Genomic DNA, 20,549 nt, shown 5'->3' with positions numbered 1-20,549 from the left:
TGCATTTAATTTTGAGGTCTTTATGTCCTAACATATGGTCATTTTTTGTGTAGGTTCCATGAACTGCTGAGAAGAAAGTATACTCCTTTCTGTCACCATTCAGTTTTCTCCAGAGATCATACCTAATTTTTCTAATATTCTATTTACCTCTTTAATTTCTTTCTTATTTGTTTTGTGATTTAATTTATCTAAATCTGAGAGTGCAAGATTGAGATTTGCCACTATTATAGTTTTGCTGTCTATTTCTTCTCGCAACTCTCTTAACTTCTCCTTTAGGAAGAAGTTGCACCACTTGGTGCATATATGTTTAATACTGATATTGCTTCATTGTCTATAGTACCCTTTAGCAAGATATAGTTTCCTTCCTTATCTCTTTTAATTAGATCAATTTTTGCTTTTGCTTGATCTGAGATAAGGATGGCTACTCCTGCTTTTTTGACTTCACCTGAAGCATAATTGGTTCCCAGGATTCTGCAGCTGATACTGCTGCTCCAAAAAGGGATAAATGGTCTAAGAAGGAAGGTCATTGCCAGTCCAATGCAGGCAGGTCATTGTCAGTCCAGTTCCTCCTGGCTTGAAAAGGGTACATCCTGGCCAGAAAATCATTCAAGTCCCTTCTATAGATCCTCAGCAACCTTAATCTGGGTTTGCCTGAGGTTGATAACTGGTTGAACAGATAAGAACTGTGATTTTTTTACCGGATAAATATGACATAATCCAGCAAAACAATTCCAGACTTAGATCTTGAGTACATACCTCCAATCGAGAAATAGGCTGTGGGCCAATGTTCTCTTCTTCTACTGAGGTGTCTGCACTAGCTTCAAATTGCATCTGTACAGCCATTGTCCTGAGTGTTTGATGCTGAGAAACATAAGTATCAGAAGATTACAGATAGCAAAGGGGCTTCACTTGCAATACCTTGATACTTACAAACATACAAAGATTTGCCCAAGAGTCTTCTACAGACTGACATCACCCTCTATCTCTTCCCTCTTCAGCTCAGCTCCTTCAAAAAACAATATTTCCATTTTTTACAAAGAGAAGACATACCTTCTTGTGGTATCCAACACCATTAAAGTCCATATCCTACTAGATGCTATCTACCTCCTTAGTTTCCAGGAAAGAAACAACTTTCCTAAAAAAAAAAATTCTTACTAGGTCCCACCATTTATAAAAGACACCAGCATATTTTTCTCCTCCTTTTCTCAGCCAAACTCCTTAAGAAAGGAGTCCATGCTTATTGCCTCTACTTTCTCTTCTCAATCTGTTACAACCTAGCTTCCAACTTATTCAACTAAAATTGCTCTCTCCAAAGTCAGCAAATAAGACAAATTGCCTTTTTTAGAACCTGGAAGATGGGTTATACTATACTATATTTAATTATGCTATAATTAAAACTGTAAAGAAAGACAATTTTGAAAGAAAAGACATGAGCTCCAATCAATGCAATGTTCAACCAAAATTCAACTAAGCTGCTACCTCCACAGCTGTAATTCATTTTCCAAGACCTGGGAAGTCTAACTTCAAATTTTCCTAGAGTATTTGTCTGCATCTCTCCTCTATTACAACCCATTTTGTATTATATTTGACTATATGCATTTTATATTCTCCAGGAAAACAGGAACTGTTTTTTAAACCTAGTTTTATGACTTTCTACACAATTACATGATGAAATCCTGCTTAGTTACTCATTTGCTTCTATTCAGTTTAACTCCTAAGAAAAGAAGTGACTATGTTTTCACTATCCCAGCAAAATTAATCAAACAGCACTTATTAAGTCCCTTTTCTGTCTCAGGCACTGTGCTAGGAGCTAGATTGTATTTAGAGACAGGAGATCTTCCTTGATTCTCCTAACTTATTGCTTGTATGGCCTTGTGCAAGTTACCCCTCTGAGCTTCAGTTTCCTTATATAGAAAATGAGGTCCATATTGAACTCAACTTTTGAGATTCTTTTTAGCTCCAAAATAAAATCTTATAATCTGACCATGTTACTTCCTAGTTAATAGCTTTCTCAAAAATCTTTAGTAGATCCTTATTACTTCTGAGATAAACACAAAAAACTTAACAGAGCATTTCAAGTACTCTATAATCTGGTTCTCATGTATCTTTTGATTCATTCCTCTATCTTCTCTTCCTGCCCACTCTTTGTTCTCCTCAACTAAGACTTAGTTGTCCATGACTTTCCTCTTATAAAGGTACTTCATATCTGCCATAACTTCTTTCTACTTTTTTAGGATTACTTGTTTCCTTTAAGACTCACTTCTTCTGTGAGGCCTTTCCCTGTTTCTCCCCTATGTCATCTTCTCAACTTTCCCTCTTGAAATTACTTTGTCTTACTTATTACACATCTTTTATTTGTTGATCTGTGCATTCCATCTTCCTACCAACAATGAGACCATAAGCTTCTTAACAACAGGGATTGCTTTAGTATTCTCAGAACCTAGAAAGGGTGGTAGTATCTTACACATAGTAGATACTTAAATAATGTGAACTTTAATTCTAAGACACTCTCTATAAATTTTATTTTGTCTCAAATAACTGCGGATCACAATAACTATTATCATCCATAACTATGCTATCATCATGACCTCGAACTCAGATTCTTCGAATCATAATCTCTCTTTTTGCCATCTAGCATCACTCTCCTCCTAGCTACAAATCCTCACAGTGAACTCCACTGCCTCTACTCCTCCATTCCTCCCACTCATAATTCTACCTCTACCCTATGATCAACAAGTTGATCAACGTACTTTCCTCTTAAATCCTTTGCACTTTTTGTCTTATCTGCCCATCACTATGAAACTTGACAAAAACCAACTCTAGATTATTCCCACCATTAGTTTACTACCTCTTTCCTCTCTCTCAGCATCACAGGAGAGTATCTCCCCTCTTTACTAAGAATAGAGGACATTCAACCTAAATTTTCTTTTTCTTCCCTATTTCCACACTTGGAAATCCCTCTACATTATTACTCTTTTCCTCCTTTGCTCTGATCTCCAAGGAAGATGTGCACCTTCTTGTTAAAACCATCCCTTTTACTTTTGTCCCTGACTAAAATCACCTCCTTGTTCCTGTGAGACATTTTCCTTTTAATTATTCAGTAATTTTCAAACACCATTAACTAGCACTTACTTAAATGTTAAGTATCATGTGTCTTATCTAGCATATAGTTCTTAGAAGCCTACAAATATGCTTTTCCAATCCTTAAAATTAAAAAAAAAAAAAGAACCTTTTCTTCCCTACAAGTTATTATCATCTCTTTCTTTACTCACAAATTCCTGCAGTCATTTCTAGTTCTTAATATCAAGAATCATACTACTAAAAAAATTAGAAGAGAAGCAGATCAAATACTTCTCATTGGTATGGTTAGGCAAGGTATCCTTAATCAAACAAGTGATTGAAGCAATTACCAAAGATAAAATAGATAACTGATTACTCAAAACTAAAAAGCTTCTCTACAAATAAAACTAATGCAATTGGAATAAGGGAAGAGGTCAATTGGGAAAAAAATTCTATTAAATTTCTCTAATTAGAGCTTTGTATCCAAAACATATAAACCATTAACAGATATAGATAAATAGATGAAGAAATAGATCTATGACAAATAGATATATGACTCCAATAGATAAGTGGTCAAAGGACACAAACAGAACACAAACTTGTAACAACCATATGGAAAGAATGCTCCAAATCACTGATAAGAGAAATGTAAATCAAAACAACCCTGAGGTTTCATCTCATACTTTATAAAACTGGCAAAGATGACAAAATGTATTTCTTCAGTGTTAGAGGGATTATGGGAAGAAAAGCATATTAGTGCATTGTTGGTAAAGCTGTGTATCAATAAAACCATTCTGGAAATAATTTGATATTATGCAAACAAAGTCAATAAAATATTCATGCCTTTTAACCTACAGATTCTGTTACAAAGCTTTTTTACCTCATGCCAGGAAGGTCACTGATAAGAAAGCTTCATATGTAACAAAATATTTATAGTAATCCTGTTTGTGATAGCAAAGAATTGGAAACAAAGTAGTTACCCATTGATTGGGGAAATGACAATCATTGGTACATGAACGTAATGGGATATTACTGTGCTATAAGACATGAAGAATGTGATGAGAAGCAAGGAAAGATGTACATAAACTGATACAAAATGAAGCAGATCAAGAAAACAAAACATAATGACTACAATAATGTACACAGAGTAAAACTACAAATGTGTCTATATATCCACATCCACACAAAATGTAAAATTATAAACAAGTATGACTTGAAAGAATATAAGACAGTACTACCCCATTTCTTTACACAAGTGGGATGTCTACAAGCATTGTACACTGTGCATATTTTCTGACCTTTTTGTTATATTGCTCAGTTATGTTTATTTACACCCTTTCTTTTTCCTTTTTTGACTTCTAAAATACTATTGATTATATAAGAGCTTTATGAGAATGGTTGTTGGGGGTACTATTGTGATATAAAAGATGTCAATAAAACATCATCAATAAAAATTCATTTAAAAAGTCATTGCCTAAATATGCTCATGTCTCACTTCTTAATCTCTTGCAATTTGGCTTCTTCCCCAATAGAAACTGTCCTCACTTAGATTCAGTGATTGACTCTAAACTACTAATTCCAATCATGTCTCTAATTCACTACCTATCTGGTAATACAGTATATTGTAAATATGACATATGAAGGTGTTCAGTAGGCCAGAATATCCAAGGATCCAGAGAATTTTAGAAGACCTTTTAGAAGTCTCCCACTACATTCCGCGAATCATTCCAACAATTTATAAAAACACATTGCCGAGAATCCCACAGAATGAAAAAAGCATGGTTTCATCATGATCTACAGAACTATAGGATCCTTGGAGTATTTGTCTTAAAGAGATCACAGATCCACAGACCATCATCTACTTATCCTATATACTTATGAGATTGTTAAATGCACTAGTGCTGGAGTCTCAGCTAAACTTTCCAACCCTTACAGCACCTCAGTTCTGCACGTAATAGGTGTTAATAATAACAAATAGGTGATAATTTGTTCAATTATCAATCCAAACAGGAAGATAATGGAAAAATTTCACAAAAATACATTTGGCAGAAGTGGCAAATCTGAAAGTTATAATCTTTACAAATAGATCAGCAAAAGGGCCACAATTTACACAGTAACACCAGAATAATAACAAACTCTGATCCACGAAAACATCCCAGAGGATCCAGGACGACCACTACCTACTGACAGAGGGATCACGGATCCGGGTGCCCATATTTTACAAAAGGTATTTGTTCTGCCTTTATACATCATCGTGGGGTGGAAAGGAGTGGCAAAGAAAGTAGGGTTTTTGTTAATAGGGGTAAAAAAGAAAAAGCCCACAACAAACGGATACAGAGCCCAGCAGCCCTGGGCAGTTTGGATGAAGTGCCACGGGCCGGAGAGTCTCACGAAATAGCTCGAGGGTTGGGGATGTTAATGACCAGCCTCCAAGACTCCACTTACCTTCGGGGCACTACGGCTGAAATCCCGGGTCCACTACTAGCTACAGTTCTGAGCCTCACTCTGACGAGGAATGGGGCTGGACTAGAGGGCCTCTCGAGTCTCTTCCAGCTAGGAAGCCGCGGGCACCTGGCCTCGCGGTTCGGGTATCACAGTCAGGGGCCCCGCCCCGCGTCCCTAAGGGAGCTCGGCGGGAGAGTCAGGAGTGGCAACCGCCAGGACTGACCGCTCATCCGAGGGGTGCCTTACTTACCTAGACCACAGTCCGCGAACTCCGATGTCGGTACTGTCCTATCCCGCCTCCCCAGCGGGCCTTCTTCCGCTCACTTCGCCAACGACTATCGCGTTTGGAAATCCCGCTAAACTCAGAGTTCTGAGGTTACGCCGGGGTCACGCAGGCGCCGCACGGCTCCGCCCTAGGCCAGGTTGTACTTCAGCCACTGACGTTTCGGAGTTCATATCGTTTTTTAAACTAGAGAAATTAAACCACAACCGTCACTTGCCTCCACCACTGCCGTAGAGACCCAAAGCAAAAGTCAGGGCGAGGGACGTATAAAGGGGATGCTACCCACTTCCGCGTACCCCTTCCAGCGTGGATGACTACAACTCCCAGTATCAAAGAAGTGGGTGTGAGCTAGGATTGTTAACTCCCAGCGTGCAGTGTGTCCTGTCTGGAACTACAACTCCCAACATGCATTGCCACGGACTGATCTACAGGTTTTAGTGTCCCTCCCTTCCCCCCTCTCCCGCTCCCGGGCTGGGCACAGCGAGTCTATCTGGAGAGCCAGTTTATGTCCGTGTTTCCTACAGGGATGGCAACTAGGTTAAGCTAGTGATTGCAGATTGGGGGGGAGAGACGAGACAATAAAGGAGCATAAGTACTAAGGTTGTAAACCTAGATGGAATGGGAGGATGTCAGAAAAGGGCCAGGCTTTGGTGAAAGGCAACTGGTCTCTATGTGCAATTTGAGATGCTTATGGGTTGTCCACTCAACATGGCCGGCCGGGTGCTCAAGATCGAAGGGACAAGGGATTGGCTAGCTACTGGGTGTCTCAAAAGTCTTAGTGCATCTGAACTATGGTGGTGGTTTTTTAATTTTTTAATTGCCTATAAGCTTCAGTATTTAAAATGATACTAAATTTTTTGGAACACGTGGTAGATTTGAGAATCATCTTCAATAAGATAATAGTTGAACCCAAGGGAGATGATGACATCACCAAATAGAGAAAATCGTCAAGGAGGTATTTTGGACCCACTATTCTCACTCATCCACAGCATATCCAATGGTCAGTTGTCAGGTCTTCACCTTAACTTCTCATGATCTGTCTCTGTCCCCTTCTTACACTCACACAACCATCACTCTACTTCTGGCCCTTGTCCCCTCTCCCTGGACTATTGCAGCGGCCTATTTGGTTTGCTTCAAGTCTCTGCTCTTTCAAAACCATTCTTCCTGGAAATAGCAAAGGGATTTCAATAAAGGATGAATCTTTCTTCTGACTCCCTAGTTCAAAAATCTCTAGTGGTTGCCTCTTTTAAGGCAAAATATAAATTGGACTTTCAAAAGGCTTTTAAAGCTCTTCACAATGTGGTTCTATCTTACCTTTTTTCTAGTCATCTTTAACCTTGACTTCCTTTCATATACACAGTTCTACACAGTTAAAGTGATTTTCCTAAATCATTTCCCACCTGGCTGATTTCCCAACTTCATCATTGCCTCCATTAACTCATCTTTCTGAAAGATAGCCACCTACTCTGAAACATACCTCCTCAGTTCTCAATATTTCATACCACACTGAATCAAGATCAGCACCCCCTGGTCCCAAGATCGCTCTCTCCCATTGATTAGAATTGGTGGAAGGCCTATGTAAAAAAACTCCCAGATCCTCCATCTAAGCTTACCCCAGGGCTGTTGTCTCATCATTTCCCACCTAGCTACTGGTCTTCTTTATTTCCCTACTCTATTTTCCTATTCCATAAACTATAGTGTCTCATTATTTCTAAGATCAAACCATATTAAGTATAATGGGGAGATTTCAGTCTGATTTGCATCTGTAACTTTTCACAGGTATTGTCTCTGCTATTAGAATGTGACCTCCCTGAGAGCAGGCACTTACTCTTGCTTTTCTGCTTGTATTCCCAGTGTTTCACAGATAACAACTCATCAAACTTTATTCATATATCCCAAATCCTCTATTTGGCATTTAAATACCTTCACTACTTGTCCTCAACCCATCTTTCCATCCTGTGTAATAACACGTTACTCTTTTGTCCAGTCTAACTAGCCTTATAATCCTATACCATTATGGCTTCCATCTTCTTGATTTTGGATAGGTTCTTTCCAGTGCCTGGAATACACACCCTCTTTACATCTGCCTCTTAGAACCCTGAATTTCCTTCCAGGCTGAGTCAAAGGTATCTCCTACTTAAGACTTTTCTTTATTCTGCTCCCCTTCCCCAAATTATTTTATATTTTCTATACATGCAAAATATGTATAGGTATAAGCCTCCCACCTAATTCATTAACTCCTCAAGGTTGAGAACTGTTTTACTTGTATTTTTTTCCTCCAGTTTCTGACACATATTGGGCACTTCATGAATGTTTGTTGAATGATAATTCCGAAAAAGAGATTGAGAAGAATGAACAGATAGGTGAAGAATCAAGAAAGATATCTTGAAAACCCAGAGAAGATGAAGTTAATCAATAGTGTCATATGCAGAGAGGTCATAAAGATGAGAACTGAGAAAAGGCTTTTGATGGTTTCCTCTTTTAATAGATTAATCTTGGATCTCATTTTGTCCTGTCTTCTGCGGAAATTTGCTCATTTCTTATTCCCGCTCTTTAATTTTCAATCTCTTTTTCATGGGCTTCTTCCCTACTATTTGTAAACATGTCCCCATTTTTTTCCCACTGTGAGGAAGTCATCACTTGATCCTATATCTTCTCTCTAGAACTCATCTTAAAATAAGATGCACTGTTTCCAGTTTCTTACCTCACCTTTAAAATTCTTGCATTCTGGCTTTGAAGTTGCATTCAATTGAAACTTCACTCTTTAAGGTTCTTAGTGATCTATTAGTTGCCCAATTTTCTGGGTTTATCCTTATTGACACTAAATTATTTTCCACTGTTATTGATCCCCATTGTTCTGAGTTTTATGGTTCTGTTCTCTCCAGGTTCTCTTATCAGAAAGGTATTTCTGCAGTCCCTTTGCTGGATATTCTCCATGACTAGCTGCTTGCATGTGTGTGTGTGTGTGTGTGTGTGTGTGTGTTTTCTTTTTATATTTTCTCTCTTGCTGTTCTCATCAGCTCCTATGAGTTCAGATGTCATCTCTAGACAGACCACTCTCAAATCTATATAGTCCAAGTCTTTCTCCTCTTACCCACAGTCTCACAGGGCCAACTACATCTCCAACTGGCTCTCTGTTAGGAATCCCAAACTCAACAATGTCCACAATAGAACTCATTATCTTTCTATTTATACTCTTGAAGGTAACTGTGGTATTTTTCTTCTTTAATATATAATGGTTCCCTCTGGGAGCAGGTTTCTTGGGGAGGTTTTTTGGAGGCAGCCTTAGTTTCAGTTAAAAGTAATAATTACCTCAAAACGCAGCCAGGTAATAAAAGTTCAGATCTTTTATTGCTTCCTCCAAAATAGCCTGGTGAGTTTTCTTGGTGGTCTATATCTCTGCTTGGTTCCAAGAGCTCCCTCCGAAATGTCTCCTAATCCAAAGGTTTGTCCTTCAGCTTCCAGCCAGCACAAAGGTGGAAAATGGAATGAATCTGTCTTGCCTCCGAGAGAGGGCTTCTCTTCTGAACTCACTTGACGGGCTCCCTGAAGCTCTATTTATTCTCCTTCTCCGAGAGTGGGATTGTGGGATCTGAGAGTGGGATTAGGGTTTCCTCCCAGAGTGCTCTCTGGCCCTAAGAGCTTCTTGCTTATATGAGCTCTCTAAAGGTGTGAAGACAAGCATTGTCTCTATCAGTTCTACTTAATACCTTGTTTCACGTTCTGGCCCAAAATATCTCCTGGTAGGATAAGATCAATCATACTGAACTAAATTAGATAATTATTGTCTCTATCAACTCTAATGACTTTACACTTTGTAAGGATTCCAACAGGTAACACTCTTTTTCCTATCAAACATATATTTCAATATTGGATTTATTCTTAATCTTTCCCTTTCACTGACTCTTACAACTCAGTGAATTGCCAAATCTTGTCCATTCTGCTTATGTAATATATATTATTTCTACTCATAAGGCCAGCAATGCCTTTGACCCTTTAGCTCTCATGTTGACTGTGATAAAAAGCCTTTTAAATAGTCTTCCTGCCTCAGCTCTCTGTTCTTCCCAAACCAGTTTTCATATAGATGCCAAAGAAATAGTCTGCAAATTAGAGGTCTGATCCTGTCATTTCCTAGATCTAAAAGCTCCAGTGGTTTCCTCTTTAAGATAAAATTCGAACCTGCCTGTCTGGCTTTTAAAGCCTTTCATAATCTGACTCCAGATCTTTCCAATCTCCTTTGCCTATGACTCCATTTCATACACTAAGCTGAATGAATGCATGAATGAAAAATAATTAAGTGCATACTATTATATCCCTAACATTTTACTAAGCTCCAGAGATATATATGCAAAAGTAACAAACTGACTAGTTTACTGTTCCCTGAATGGGACACTTCATCCTCTCCTTATATTCCTTTGTTCTCCATGCCTGAAATGCTTCTTTTACCTCCACCTCTTAAGAATCCCAAACTTCCTTGAAAGCTTATACTAATTGCTATTTCCTAGCTATATGGATTGATCCAGACATTCCAAAAAAATCAATTTGGAACTGTGACTAAATAATCACTAAATTGTGTATACCCTTTAATTCAGGGATACACTACTAAACCTATACCTCAAATATATCAGAGAGAAAGAAAAAAAGGCCTAAATGTTCAACAAATATTTATAGCAACTCTTTTTGTTATATCAAACAATAGGAAACTAAGGGGATACCCATCAACTGGAGTATGTTTGATAGATTTTTGGTGTGTGAAGGTAATAGAATATTATCTAACTAAAAGAAATAACAAAAAACCTGAGATTTCTGTGAATGAATACAGAGTAAAGTAAGTGGAACCAGGAGAACAATTTATACAGTAACATTAGTGTTGAAAAGACAAACAACTTTGAAAGACTTAAGAATTCTGATCAAAGCAATTACCAACCATAATTCCAGAGGACTAAAGATAAACCAAATTACATTCTTCCTGAGGAGGTGATAGACGCAAGGTGCAAAATGAGAAATACATTTTTTTGATGAGGCTAAAATGGAGACTTGTTTTTCTTGACTATATATATATTTTTTTTCTGTTTACCTTATGAGGGAAAAAGGGAAAGGGAAAGGGAAAATAATAATAAGGTTGTCTTAAAAAATAAAATGTAATCATTATAGAATTTTTAAATTCATAAGAGGAAACAGAAAGCTAAGGCAGTTTTGAAAGTCATATGTTTTGTTAAACTTGTATTGGATTGCTTGGTGTCTTGGGGACTATTGGGGGAGGAGAACAATTTGGAACACACAATTTTGTAAAGGTAATGTTGAAAACTCTTTGAGTGTATTTGGAAAAATAAAATACTACTGTTCAGTTTAGCTATACATGTGTAGATATGTATAGTTTGATGAGGTTAGTGGCAGTGCAGAGAGTTGAAGTGTGGGAATTCCCTTCTGGTTGGCACAAGTCCTTTGTGAAAGAATCCACAAACCCGAAAAGTTTGAATGGCAAAAGGGAAGTTTTATTCTGTTGGCACTGAGAAGTCAGTCTTGCTAGGAAGACTGACCTCTGAGTTGCAAGGTCCTGGTAGACTAATCCTAGCAGAGAAATAACAAAAGGTTTAACACTAAGAAGAGAATGGCTTCACACAGGCCAAGGAGAGAGAGAGAGGTTCCTTGACAAGGCATAGTTCTACTTTGGACATTCTGTAAAAATATGAGTTTTTAAATTGACTTTATAGAAGTCTGAGGCTCAGCTTTCAAGTTGAAAAGAAAGACAATGCCGCCCAGGCCTAGATACTTATCAATATCAGGCCCAGATCTCCAATTGAATGAAAATCACTTTGAAGGCTTTTCCCCAGGATTTTAATGGGGATCCAACTATCAATTAGAGGGAAGGGGAGAGGGGGGGAAGGGATTAATCTGCCTTAAAAAGGCCCAACCTGGGAAATATGCTCTCTCATAGACTCTATGGAGCCTGGGAGACCAGGAATCTCCCTTCTTTTACAGATCAAAAGGGGACACAATTTTAGAGTGATAATTTTACAAATTAAGGGGAACATAGTTTCATGCACACACCCCCAGCAGTTTCATGTTTTATAAAGCATGCCCAGTTTATTGACTTCAAAATAAAAAATAATTTTTTTAAAGTACAGAAAACAAAAGGAAGTTCAAAAGAAAATCTAGATAAGCAGGATAGCTCTGAAAGTAACATGTTAAATTTAGTATATACTTTTTAGTTATATGCTTATATGCAGTATATTTCTGCATATAATAGAGATTTGAAGTTTCATATATAATCCTCTTTTCCTGTTCTATTTTTGTATATGAAAGTTTGCTTTTTTAGGGGTGCTTGTGAAGTTTAGAATAAAAAAGAAATAAAATTTTCCAAAAATCAATTGCCATCTCCAGAAAGCCTATGCTGATCCTCACATTTTCTAATCCTAGCCTCATGCTGATAATTATTTGGTATATAACTTATTTTTCTTGTACATGTTCTTTACTCCTGGAAGATTACAAGGAAGAATCCCAAAATTTTTTTTGTTTTTTTGTCTTTGTGTCCACAGTACACAAAGTATGTGTCCCAGTACAGTGCCTGGCACATAATTTATTTTGCTTAGTAAAATACTTGTTGAGTAAATGACACTTGAAAAGAACAATATCCATTTAATGATCGGGTCAGATACCAATTTCAAGGATTTGAATTAGTAAGAAGGGAGGAAGGGGAAGCCAATTTGTTCATATGGGTTTGGCTAGGATTTTGGCTGTGAGAGTTGATGCTTAGGACAATAATTTGAGGGAATAAAAGGGTAATCATAATGGTTTGAGAGAATGGAAGGTGGTGGTCGTTTTTAAGTCTGTGGGGAGAGTTGGGCACATGTGTAGACAGAAGGAAAGGCATCAATAAAAAGATTAAAAATTGGAGATAGGGGATAATTGAGGGACCCATCTGCTGGAGAAGATGAGAGGGCATAAATGAGAGATGAAAACAAGACACAGAGAAAATTATAACAAAATATTCTAATTATGTGAAATTGAAAACATTAACAACTCTAGGATAAAAAAAGAGATGGTCAATTAGGAAAAAAAATCTATCAGGTCTTGCAATATAGTGGATAGAGCACTGAACCTGGAATTATAAAGACCTTACTAGCTGTGTAGCTATGGGAAAGTCACTTCTGTGTTTCAGTTTACTTATCTGTGAAATGAATAATAGTACTACACTCATACCTCGCAGGCTTGTGAGGATAAAATGAAGTAATATTTATAGAGCTCTTTGCAAACCTTAAAGTACAATGTAAGTCTATTATCATTATTATTATTATCTGTGATAAGAGCTTTATATCACAAAGTAGACAACAGAAATACATAAGGTAAAATTATATTTTCTAATAAAGAAATGATAAAAGATATGAACAGTTCTCAAAAGAAAAAAATTAACAAACATATTATAACCATGCATCCAAATATTAGCAACTATGTGAAAGAATGCTCCAAACTCCTAATAGTAATGCAAATCAAAATGGCTCTGACCATTTCACCTCCCAGCTAAGTAAATTAGTAAAAATAACAGAAAGAGGAAATGATCAGTGTCAGAAAGTTATTAGTGATGAGTGGAGCTATGAATTGATATTTTCTGAAGAACAATTTGGAGTTGTGCAAATAAAGAGACTTTAATGTCCCTATTCTTTGAACCAGAGAGAGCCTACTGTTATGAAACTTCCCCAAAGAGGGAAAAAAAAACCCAAAACAAAGCTCATATGAACACTAAAATATTAAAATAAAATAAAGTAGTACGTTAGCAAGAACTGGAAACCAAATTGATGCCCATCACTCTGGGGAATGACTAAACAATTGCATAAGAAACAGCAATCAGGATGAATGTAGAGAAGCATGGAAAAATTATGTGAATTTGATGAATCTGGAAATATATTTAGAAGAATTGCAAATGTTTTATCTATATTGGATTGCTTACTGGCTATGGGAAAGGCTGGGGGAAAGGAAGAAGAAAAAGTTGGGACACAAACTTTTGGAGAAGTGAATGTTGTTGAAAACTATCTTCATATCTTCACATATACTTGGTAAAATGAAAAGCTTTAAAAAATAATTATATGAACTGATGCAAAGGAGTATCAGAAAAAAATCCATAATAATGTAAATAGAACAGTAAAAATTGAATGTTGTAAAATTATATAGTCCTCAAAGTAGAAATGAGTAGATGACTAATTCCGCTCTTCTTTTGCAGAGGTCAGAGTTTATGTGGAACGCTGCTTATAATTTGAGATTTAAATTTTTTGATTGATTTTATAAATCTTTTTCTTTTACTTTTGTTAATTTTTTTTATCACAAAAGATATTTTCTGGGTGGGGGCAAGGTAGGGTAATATAAAAACAAAAAGAACAAATAAAAAACTATTTAAAAATAAGTATAAAGGTCAGCTTGATCTGGAGGGCTGGTTCATTAGAGATTAAGATGAGGAAAAAGAGAATGGGAGAGATCCAGAGGTTTTGAAAGATGAGAGAACTCATGACCAATAACTTTGCATTTTTCTAGTAAAATATGAAATGAAGTTCCCTGCTGAGAAAAGGGAAGAAGCAATATGAGAGACTGGAGGATTGAAAAGTAGATTTAGAACAGATTTTAATAGGAATGCAAAAGAAAGTCAATTTCAAATAGTATCCTTTTGTTTTCTTTTGTTTTTTCTCTTCCCAGAATTCTAATAGACCTTGTGGTCAAACTATATTTTTTCCAAAACTATGGTTAGAGTTGTGGAGCTACTCTGTTTTACTGTGCTTGTGTCCTAGTCATCCCTAGATCCATAAAATTCTTTATCATTGGAATATTTTTATTCATGTTGTCAGTTTTATGTCTTGAATTATAATTTTTTTAGGGGTCAGGGCCAGGCTCCAACTTTACTGCACACTTGGATTGAATAGTAGAACCCTGTTTGGTCCCAATCCAATTGTTTTGCTGTTAATCTTCCTCTTACTGATGACTGTTATATACAATTATCTCTTCTATATTGTAGGAGTAGAAGGATAGTATCATTCTCTATTTGAAAAAATCTGCGTAAAAACTTCTGGCCCTTCCTTTATACCAGAGAAGTTTCAAAGACTTAAAAGACATAAATATGTTGATATACATTATGTACTTCTGAGTTTCTAAAAACTTTTTTTGTGTCATCTATGGTTTCTGCAAAACTTCCCCAATATTTCAATTTCTTATGCCAACCAGCAATGTATCAAAACGATGATGGGATAAGTCTTGATGTGAAAGGGATAATTGTACAAAGTACTAGCAAGTTCCAGATTTCCTTATATCCTCTGTACAGAAACCTGCCAGGTCATCAGAGGAAGTTTGTTGCAAACTTTCAGAGACTTTAGACTGATTACTGCCCATAGGAGCATTCAGTCCCTCACCAGTGAAAACCCAGAATTCTTTAGGTAGTTAACTACCTTCCCCCCAGCATAGGGAATGTTCTTCACTATCCTGAAGCTTTCTGGCTAGAGTGCTCCAGGGCTAAATTGGAAGGGCTCTGAATGCTGTACTTACCTTATCTGACTCTTGGGATAGATCCCCTCCTCAGTAACTGTAGTTTTCTGGGTATTCACTTTTGCTACTCAAGGTTGAATGAGGGAGCTTATTTTATTTCTCTCTTGGTTTCTTCTTGTAATTTGGTCTGGTGCTTTTTTGTATTTTCATTTCTGGAGTATATATGTGAGAACTGGGCTGCTCTGCCATCTTGACTGGAAGTGTACCTACTTCAGTGAAATTGGATTGCTCTCCAGTGACAATTCCTTTGCCTTTAATCAATAGTCTTTAGCAACTGGAATGCATCTCCTTTCCCCTACTTTTCATCCAGGAAGTTTTCTGGAAATAATCTCTCCATCCTTGGTCCTTTTACTTGACACTTCTATTATGCACTTCTATTCTAATTGTACACTGGTCTTGTCTTCCTAGCTAGATTATAACTTTAAAGGTAGGAACTTTATTTTTTTCATCTTTGTATCCCCACAATTGTTTAGCACCAAAGTGGAAGGGAGAGAATAAGCAATTATATATCATCTATTATGCTTTAGATGCTATGCTAAGCTTTTTTTTTTCTTTTTAACAATTATCTCATTTGATCCTCACAACAACCCTGCAAGAAAGAGGCTGTTATTATCTCCATTTTACAGTTGAGGAGACTAAGGCAAACAGAGATTAATTGTCTTATTCAGGGTCACATAGTGTCTGAAGCTGAATTTGAACTCAGCTCTTTCTGAATCCATATTCAGGATTACCTTAACGGTGCCATAGTAACTTTTTTTTTTTTAATCACTGACTAAACTGAACTCATTCTCAGATGGTTCAATCTCCTGTGCTGTAATGAACATGCTGAGCTTGCGATATCAATGAATCCAATTTAAAATGTCCAATATACAATTGATAAAGTAACTCAGGAAAGCGATTGGTATATAGATCTGTGAGTTATCTGCACAATAATAAATGAAAATTGATGAGGTTTCCAAGAGGCAGAATCTAGAGAAAGAGATTGGTTGGGGAACATGTGGTCAGGCAGTAGGTAAGCCCTACAATGTGCTTCCTCTAAGTGCTGGAGATCCCCAAAAAAGCAAAAGCCAACCAAACAACCAACCAAAACCAGTTCCTGCTCTTGAGGAGCTCACAAAATAATTGGAGGCATGATACAGGTGATGAACCAGCAAGGAGACCAAAGACAGAGCAATCAGACAATCCAGAAAATTTTGCAGTATCATGAAAACTCAAAAAGAACAGAATATCCAATAGGAGAAAATGTTCAGTAATGAGGAATGCAGCATATAGGTTGAGGATTTGAACTGAGAAATTATCAGATTCAAGAATTAAGGAGTCATTAGTAATTTTGGACAGAGCAGCTTCAGTTGATTGGTAAGGTGTGGTGTTCTCTTCTTTTATATAATATAATGGTTCTCTAGAAGAAGGTTTCTTGGGGATGTTTTCCGGAGGCAGCCTTAGTTTCGGTTCAGAGTAATAATCACTCCAAATACAGCCAGCTGATAAAAGTTCAGATCTTTTATTGCTTCCTCCAAAATAGCCCGGTTAGTTTTCTTGGTGGCCTAGCTCTCTGCTTGGTTCCAAGAGCTCCCTCCCGAAATGTCTCCTAATCCAAAGGTTTGCCCTTCAGCGTCCAGCCAGCACAAAGGTGGAAAATGGAATGAATCTCTTGTCTCCTTGCCGGGGGCTGGGCAGCTTTCTGGAGAGCCTTTCAGACCAGCCTTGGTCTCAGTGGGGGAAGTGCAGGAGGCCAGCCACGATGGTGTGAGATGAAGGGAACGAATCTGACTCCACTTCCGAGAGTGGGCTTGTGGGATTCCTCCCAGAGTCGTCCTGTGTCTGTCCCAGAGTGCCTCTGGCCCCAAGAGCTTCTTGCTTATATGAGCTCTCTAAAGGTGTGAACACAAGCATTGTTTCTATCAGTTCCACTTAGTACCTTGTTTCAAGTTCTGGCCCATAACATCTCCTCGTAGGATCAGATCAATCATACTGAACCCTGATAAATTAGATAATTATTGTCTCTATCAACTCTAATGAGTTAACACTTTGTAAGGATTCCAACAGTAAGGTTAGAAACCAGGTTAGAAATTTACATACTTCCTTATTTTTGTGTACAAGTTACCCTCTAATATTTAACTTTTTCTGACTTAAGTGAATGTACAAAGGCTTGTTACAAATGTGGGGAAAGAAAGAAAACAAGGCAGAGAAATTGTGACAAGAGGAGCTGTATTCTAAGTTTATGGTGAGGGATATTTGAAATTGAGAACAACAGCTTGAGTGTTCCATTGAGGTTGGGTTTAATTGCTTTTAAACCCTTCCAAGACCCCAAAGGCTAAGCACCATGTGACAGAGACTCATCCTTTCTTTCACCTCCAAGATTATCTGGCAGGAAGGCAGTGTGGAGTGTTTATTTAAAAGTCAGGACCCTTTAAGATCCTTTTTCAGGTAGGGCGAGTCTCTTTCCTTCTGGTATAAATATTCTGCCAGAGCTGAGAAGAGATCAAAACACAGAAAAGCATAAAGATGGCTTCTTGAATGGCAGATCAACGGCTCAGCTCTTACATATCCCAGCAAAACCTTGAAGTTTGCACCATATGGAATACAGATCAAAAAAATCAAATGAAAAAATTAAAGTAACTACTTCAGAACTTCATAAGAGATCAGTCTGTTGAAGTCTAAATTTGGGGTACCTAAATGAAATTAGGGTTTAGTTCAAGTCTAGCGGCAGGTTTGGGGTACAGGGAGTCAAACAGAGCTCCCCTGCAACCCCCTTGGATTTGGCTCAAGGATACTGCGGTAAATGAGGTCTAGTGGGGGCGAGTCCCCAATAAAGGTATTTATTGGCCTGAGAGCTAGATTGATAAAAGAGGTTTATTATTGGGTTTGGAAGTAAGGAGATAGGTGAAGGTAGAGATAAGGAGGCACGGGACAGAGGGTCCTGACACGGCTAGCATGTTTGGGATCTCTGCAAAGAGGGGATCACAGCGTCTCCCTTTTATAATGGGAGATTTAGCTCGAGGGGCTTTTGGGTGTAGCCCCAAAGTTGGCTCAGATCCGGGTGGGGCTGGGACAGGTGTGGATCTTCTATTGGAATTCAAAAGGACCAGGATTTGTGAGTAAAAGGGTAATTACATTAACTAGGGGGGTTGGGAATCAAAGATAGGAATCTTTCCCACATCAAGTCCAAAGGGAGAGAACAATAATAAAGGGAGTCAGCCAGCAAAGCCAGAGGTAGCCCAAGAGGACTTCTTTTTTCTCTTGCCTCAATTCCTGACCATCCAGACTTGCTGTCATATTTCAGTTGCCTTCTCTCAGAGGTTCCTTTTACACCCCAATTTCCCCCCCACCCCCACCCCAACTCTCCCTCCCCAGCGGTCTTCTTATCCTGGAGGTTGCCTTCTTCCAGTAACAAGTTCCTCTCAGAATTCTTTCCCGGGCCAGCCCTTTCTTCTTTACTCATTGCTTTTGTTTTCCTAATCTTTGACTACCATACCCCTAAGCCTTTAAATTCTCTATTATATGCTGTCTTTATTCATTAGAATGTAAGCCCCTAAAGGCAGGGACTTTTTTTTTTTTTTTTTGCTTGTATTTATATCCCTGACTTAACATAAGACACATAGTAAGATACTTCATCAATATTTGTTAACTTAACCATTAAAGACAGGACAGAGATATGTGTAGTTTGCAAGATCTTATGCCCAGGACTCTCCATTGTGCCACGGGTGCTCAATTACAAGAGACTCAAAATAAAAACTGGTTTTCCACAAGAACTACAAGACTATTTAAAGGAAATTAAACAAGAAATATGAAATAAAAACTGAGGAAAGAATTGAGAAAATAAATAGCTAGGAGAGTAAATCTTAGTTTAAAAAGTTTTAAAACCATACTTAATCTATATCCCGAAGAGCCTATAAAAGAGAGAAAAGGACCCACAAATGCAAAAATGTTTGTAGCAGCTTTTATTGTGGTAGCAAAGAAATGGAAAATTGGTGGATGCTTATCGAATAGGGAATGACTGAATATGAAAATAATGAAATATTATTGTTCTATAAGAAATGATGAGTAAGTTGATTTCAGAAAAGCTTGGAAAGATTTAGACAAACTGATGCTGAGTGAATCAAGCAGAATAAGAAAACGTGTACAGCAACAGCAAAATTATATGACACCTGTGATAAACTTAGCTCTTCTCAGCAATTCAGTAATCCAAGGCAATTCTAATAAACTTTGGATGGAAAATTCTATCTACAACCACCCTGGAGATTGAATGCAAATGAAAGCATACTATTTTCACCATTTTTTCCTTTATCATGTTTTTTCTTTTTTTGTCCTGATTTTTTTCTCCCAACATTGTAAAAAAGTGACTGCACATGTATAACCTAAAAAAATAAAATTTTAAAAAACATAACAGTTGCAGTTATAGGCCACTGCTATAAAGCAAATATTACAATAAAGAATTACATGAATATTTTGGTTTCCCAGTGCACCGAAAATTGTTTATACTATATTGTAGTGTATTAAATTTACAATGGTATTATGTATAAAAAACAATACACATAAGTTATTGAAAAAATACTTTATAGCTGACCCTTCAAAAAAACCCATATAAAACCATACTCAAGAAGTAGAATGCATGAAAACTAGGATAGAGCAAAAAGAAATCAATGATTGTCTCATTAGACAGTAAGAAATCTTCACAAAATCAATACTGGAAAAAGTCAAGATATTTGATTATTAAAAAAAAAAAAATGACCTAGAAAAAAGTTTGAGTGATAATTTAAGAAACACTGGAATGTTTTTTTAAAAAAAAAATCCATGGACACCACATTTCAAGAAATCATAAATTAAAATTGTCCAGATCTCTTCTTAGAACTACTTCTCATATCCTAACAGGTACTCCAAAAAGGAAAAGTCTCAGATATATCTTAGCCAAAACCTGGAGTTCTAATGTCAAAGATAAAATTCTATAAACCTTAAAAAAAAAAAAAAAGTTCAAAAGCCAAGGGTTTATGGTCAAAATCACAGACGTGGTAACTTCAACAAGAAGATATCTGTCATACAGTATTTCAAAAGGTAAAAAGTAAGATTTAAAATCAAGAATCACCCTGCAAAATGAATATTATTTTATGGTGGTGGTGGTGGGGTTATGGGGGAGGGAAGAGGAGGGAAGGATCTTTAATGTAACAATAGACCTTGAAATGTTTCTGATAAAAGACCAGAGCTGGGCAGAAACTTTGAAATAAATAAGAGCCAAGAG

The 20,549-nt window shown here is 37.1% G+C and overlaps 1 protein-coding gene across 1 annotated transcript in view; it reads right to left on the bottom strand.

The window, feature by feature from the left end:
* The window catches only part of RAD51 (RAD51 recombinase), a 41,829-nt gene extending 35,743 nt beyond the window's left edge, over nucleotides 1-6,086 (bottom strand). The window contains exons 1-2 of the mRNA XM_051977091.1: nucleotides 5,756-6,086; nucleotides 757-861 (exon numbers count right to left, since the gene is read on the bottom strand). Of these exons, the coding sequence (XP_051833051.1) occupies nucleotides 757-843 (87 nt within the window). The 5' untranslated portion in view covers nucleotides 844-861; nucleotides 5,756-6,086. The remainder of the gene's footprint in view (nucleotides 1-756; nucleotides 862-5,755) is intronic.
* Between the last annotated feature and the right edge of the window lie 14,463 nt (nucleotides 6,087-20,549).

Source organism: Antechinus flavipes, chromosome 2 (genome assembly GCF_016432865.1).
Source record: "Antechinus flavipes isolate AdamAnt ecotype Samford, QLD, Australia chromosome 2, AdamAnt_v2, whole genome shotgun sequence".
Taxonomy (NCBI): Eukaryota; Metazoa; Chordata; class Mammalia; order Dasyuromorphia; family Dasyuridae; genus Antechinus; species Antechinus flavipes.
The sequence above is the reverse complement of the archived record's forward strand: the minus strand, read 5'-3'. Positions and strand labels throughout refer to the sequence as shown.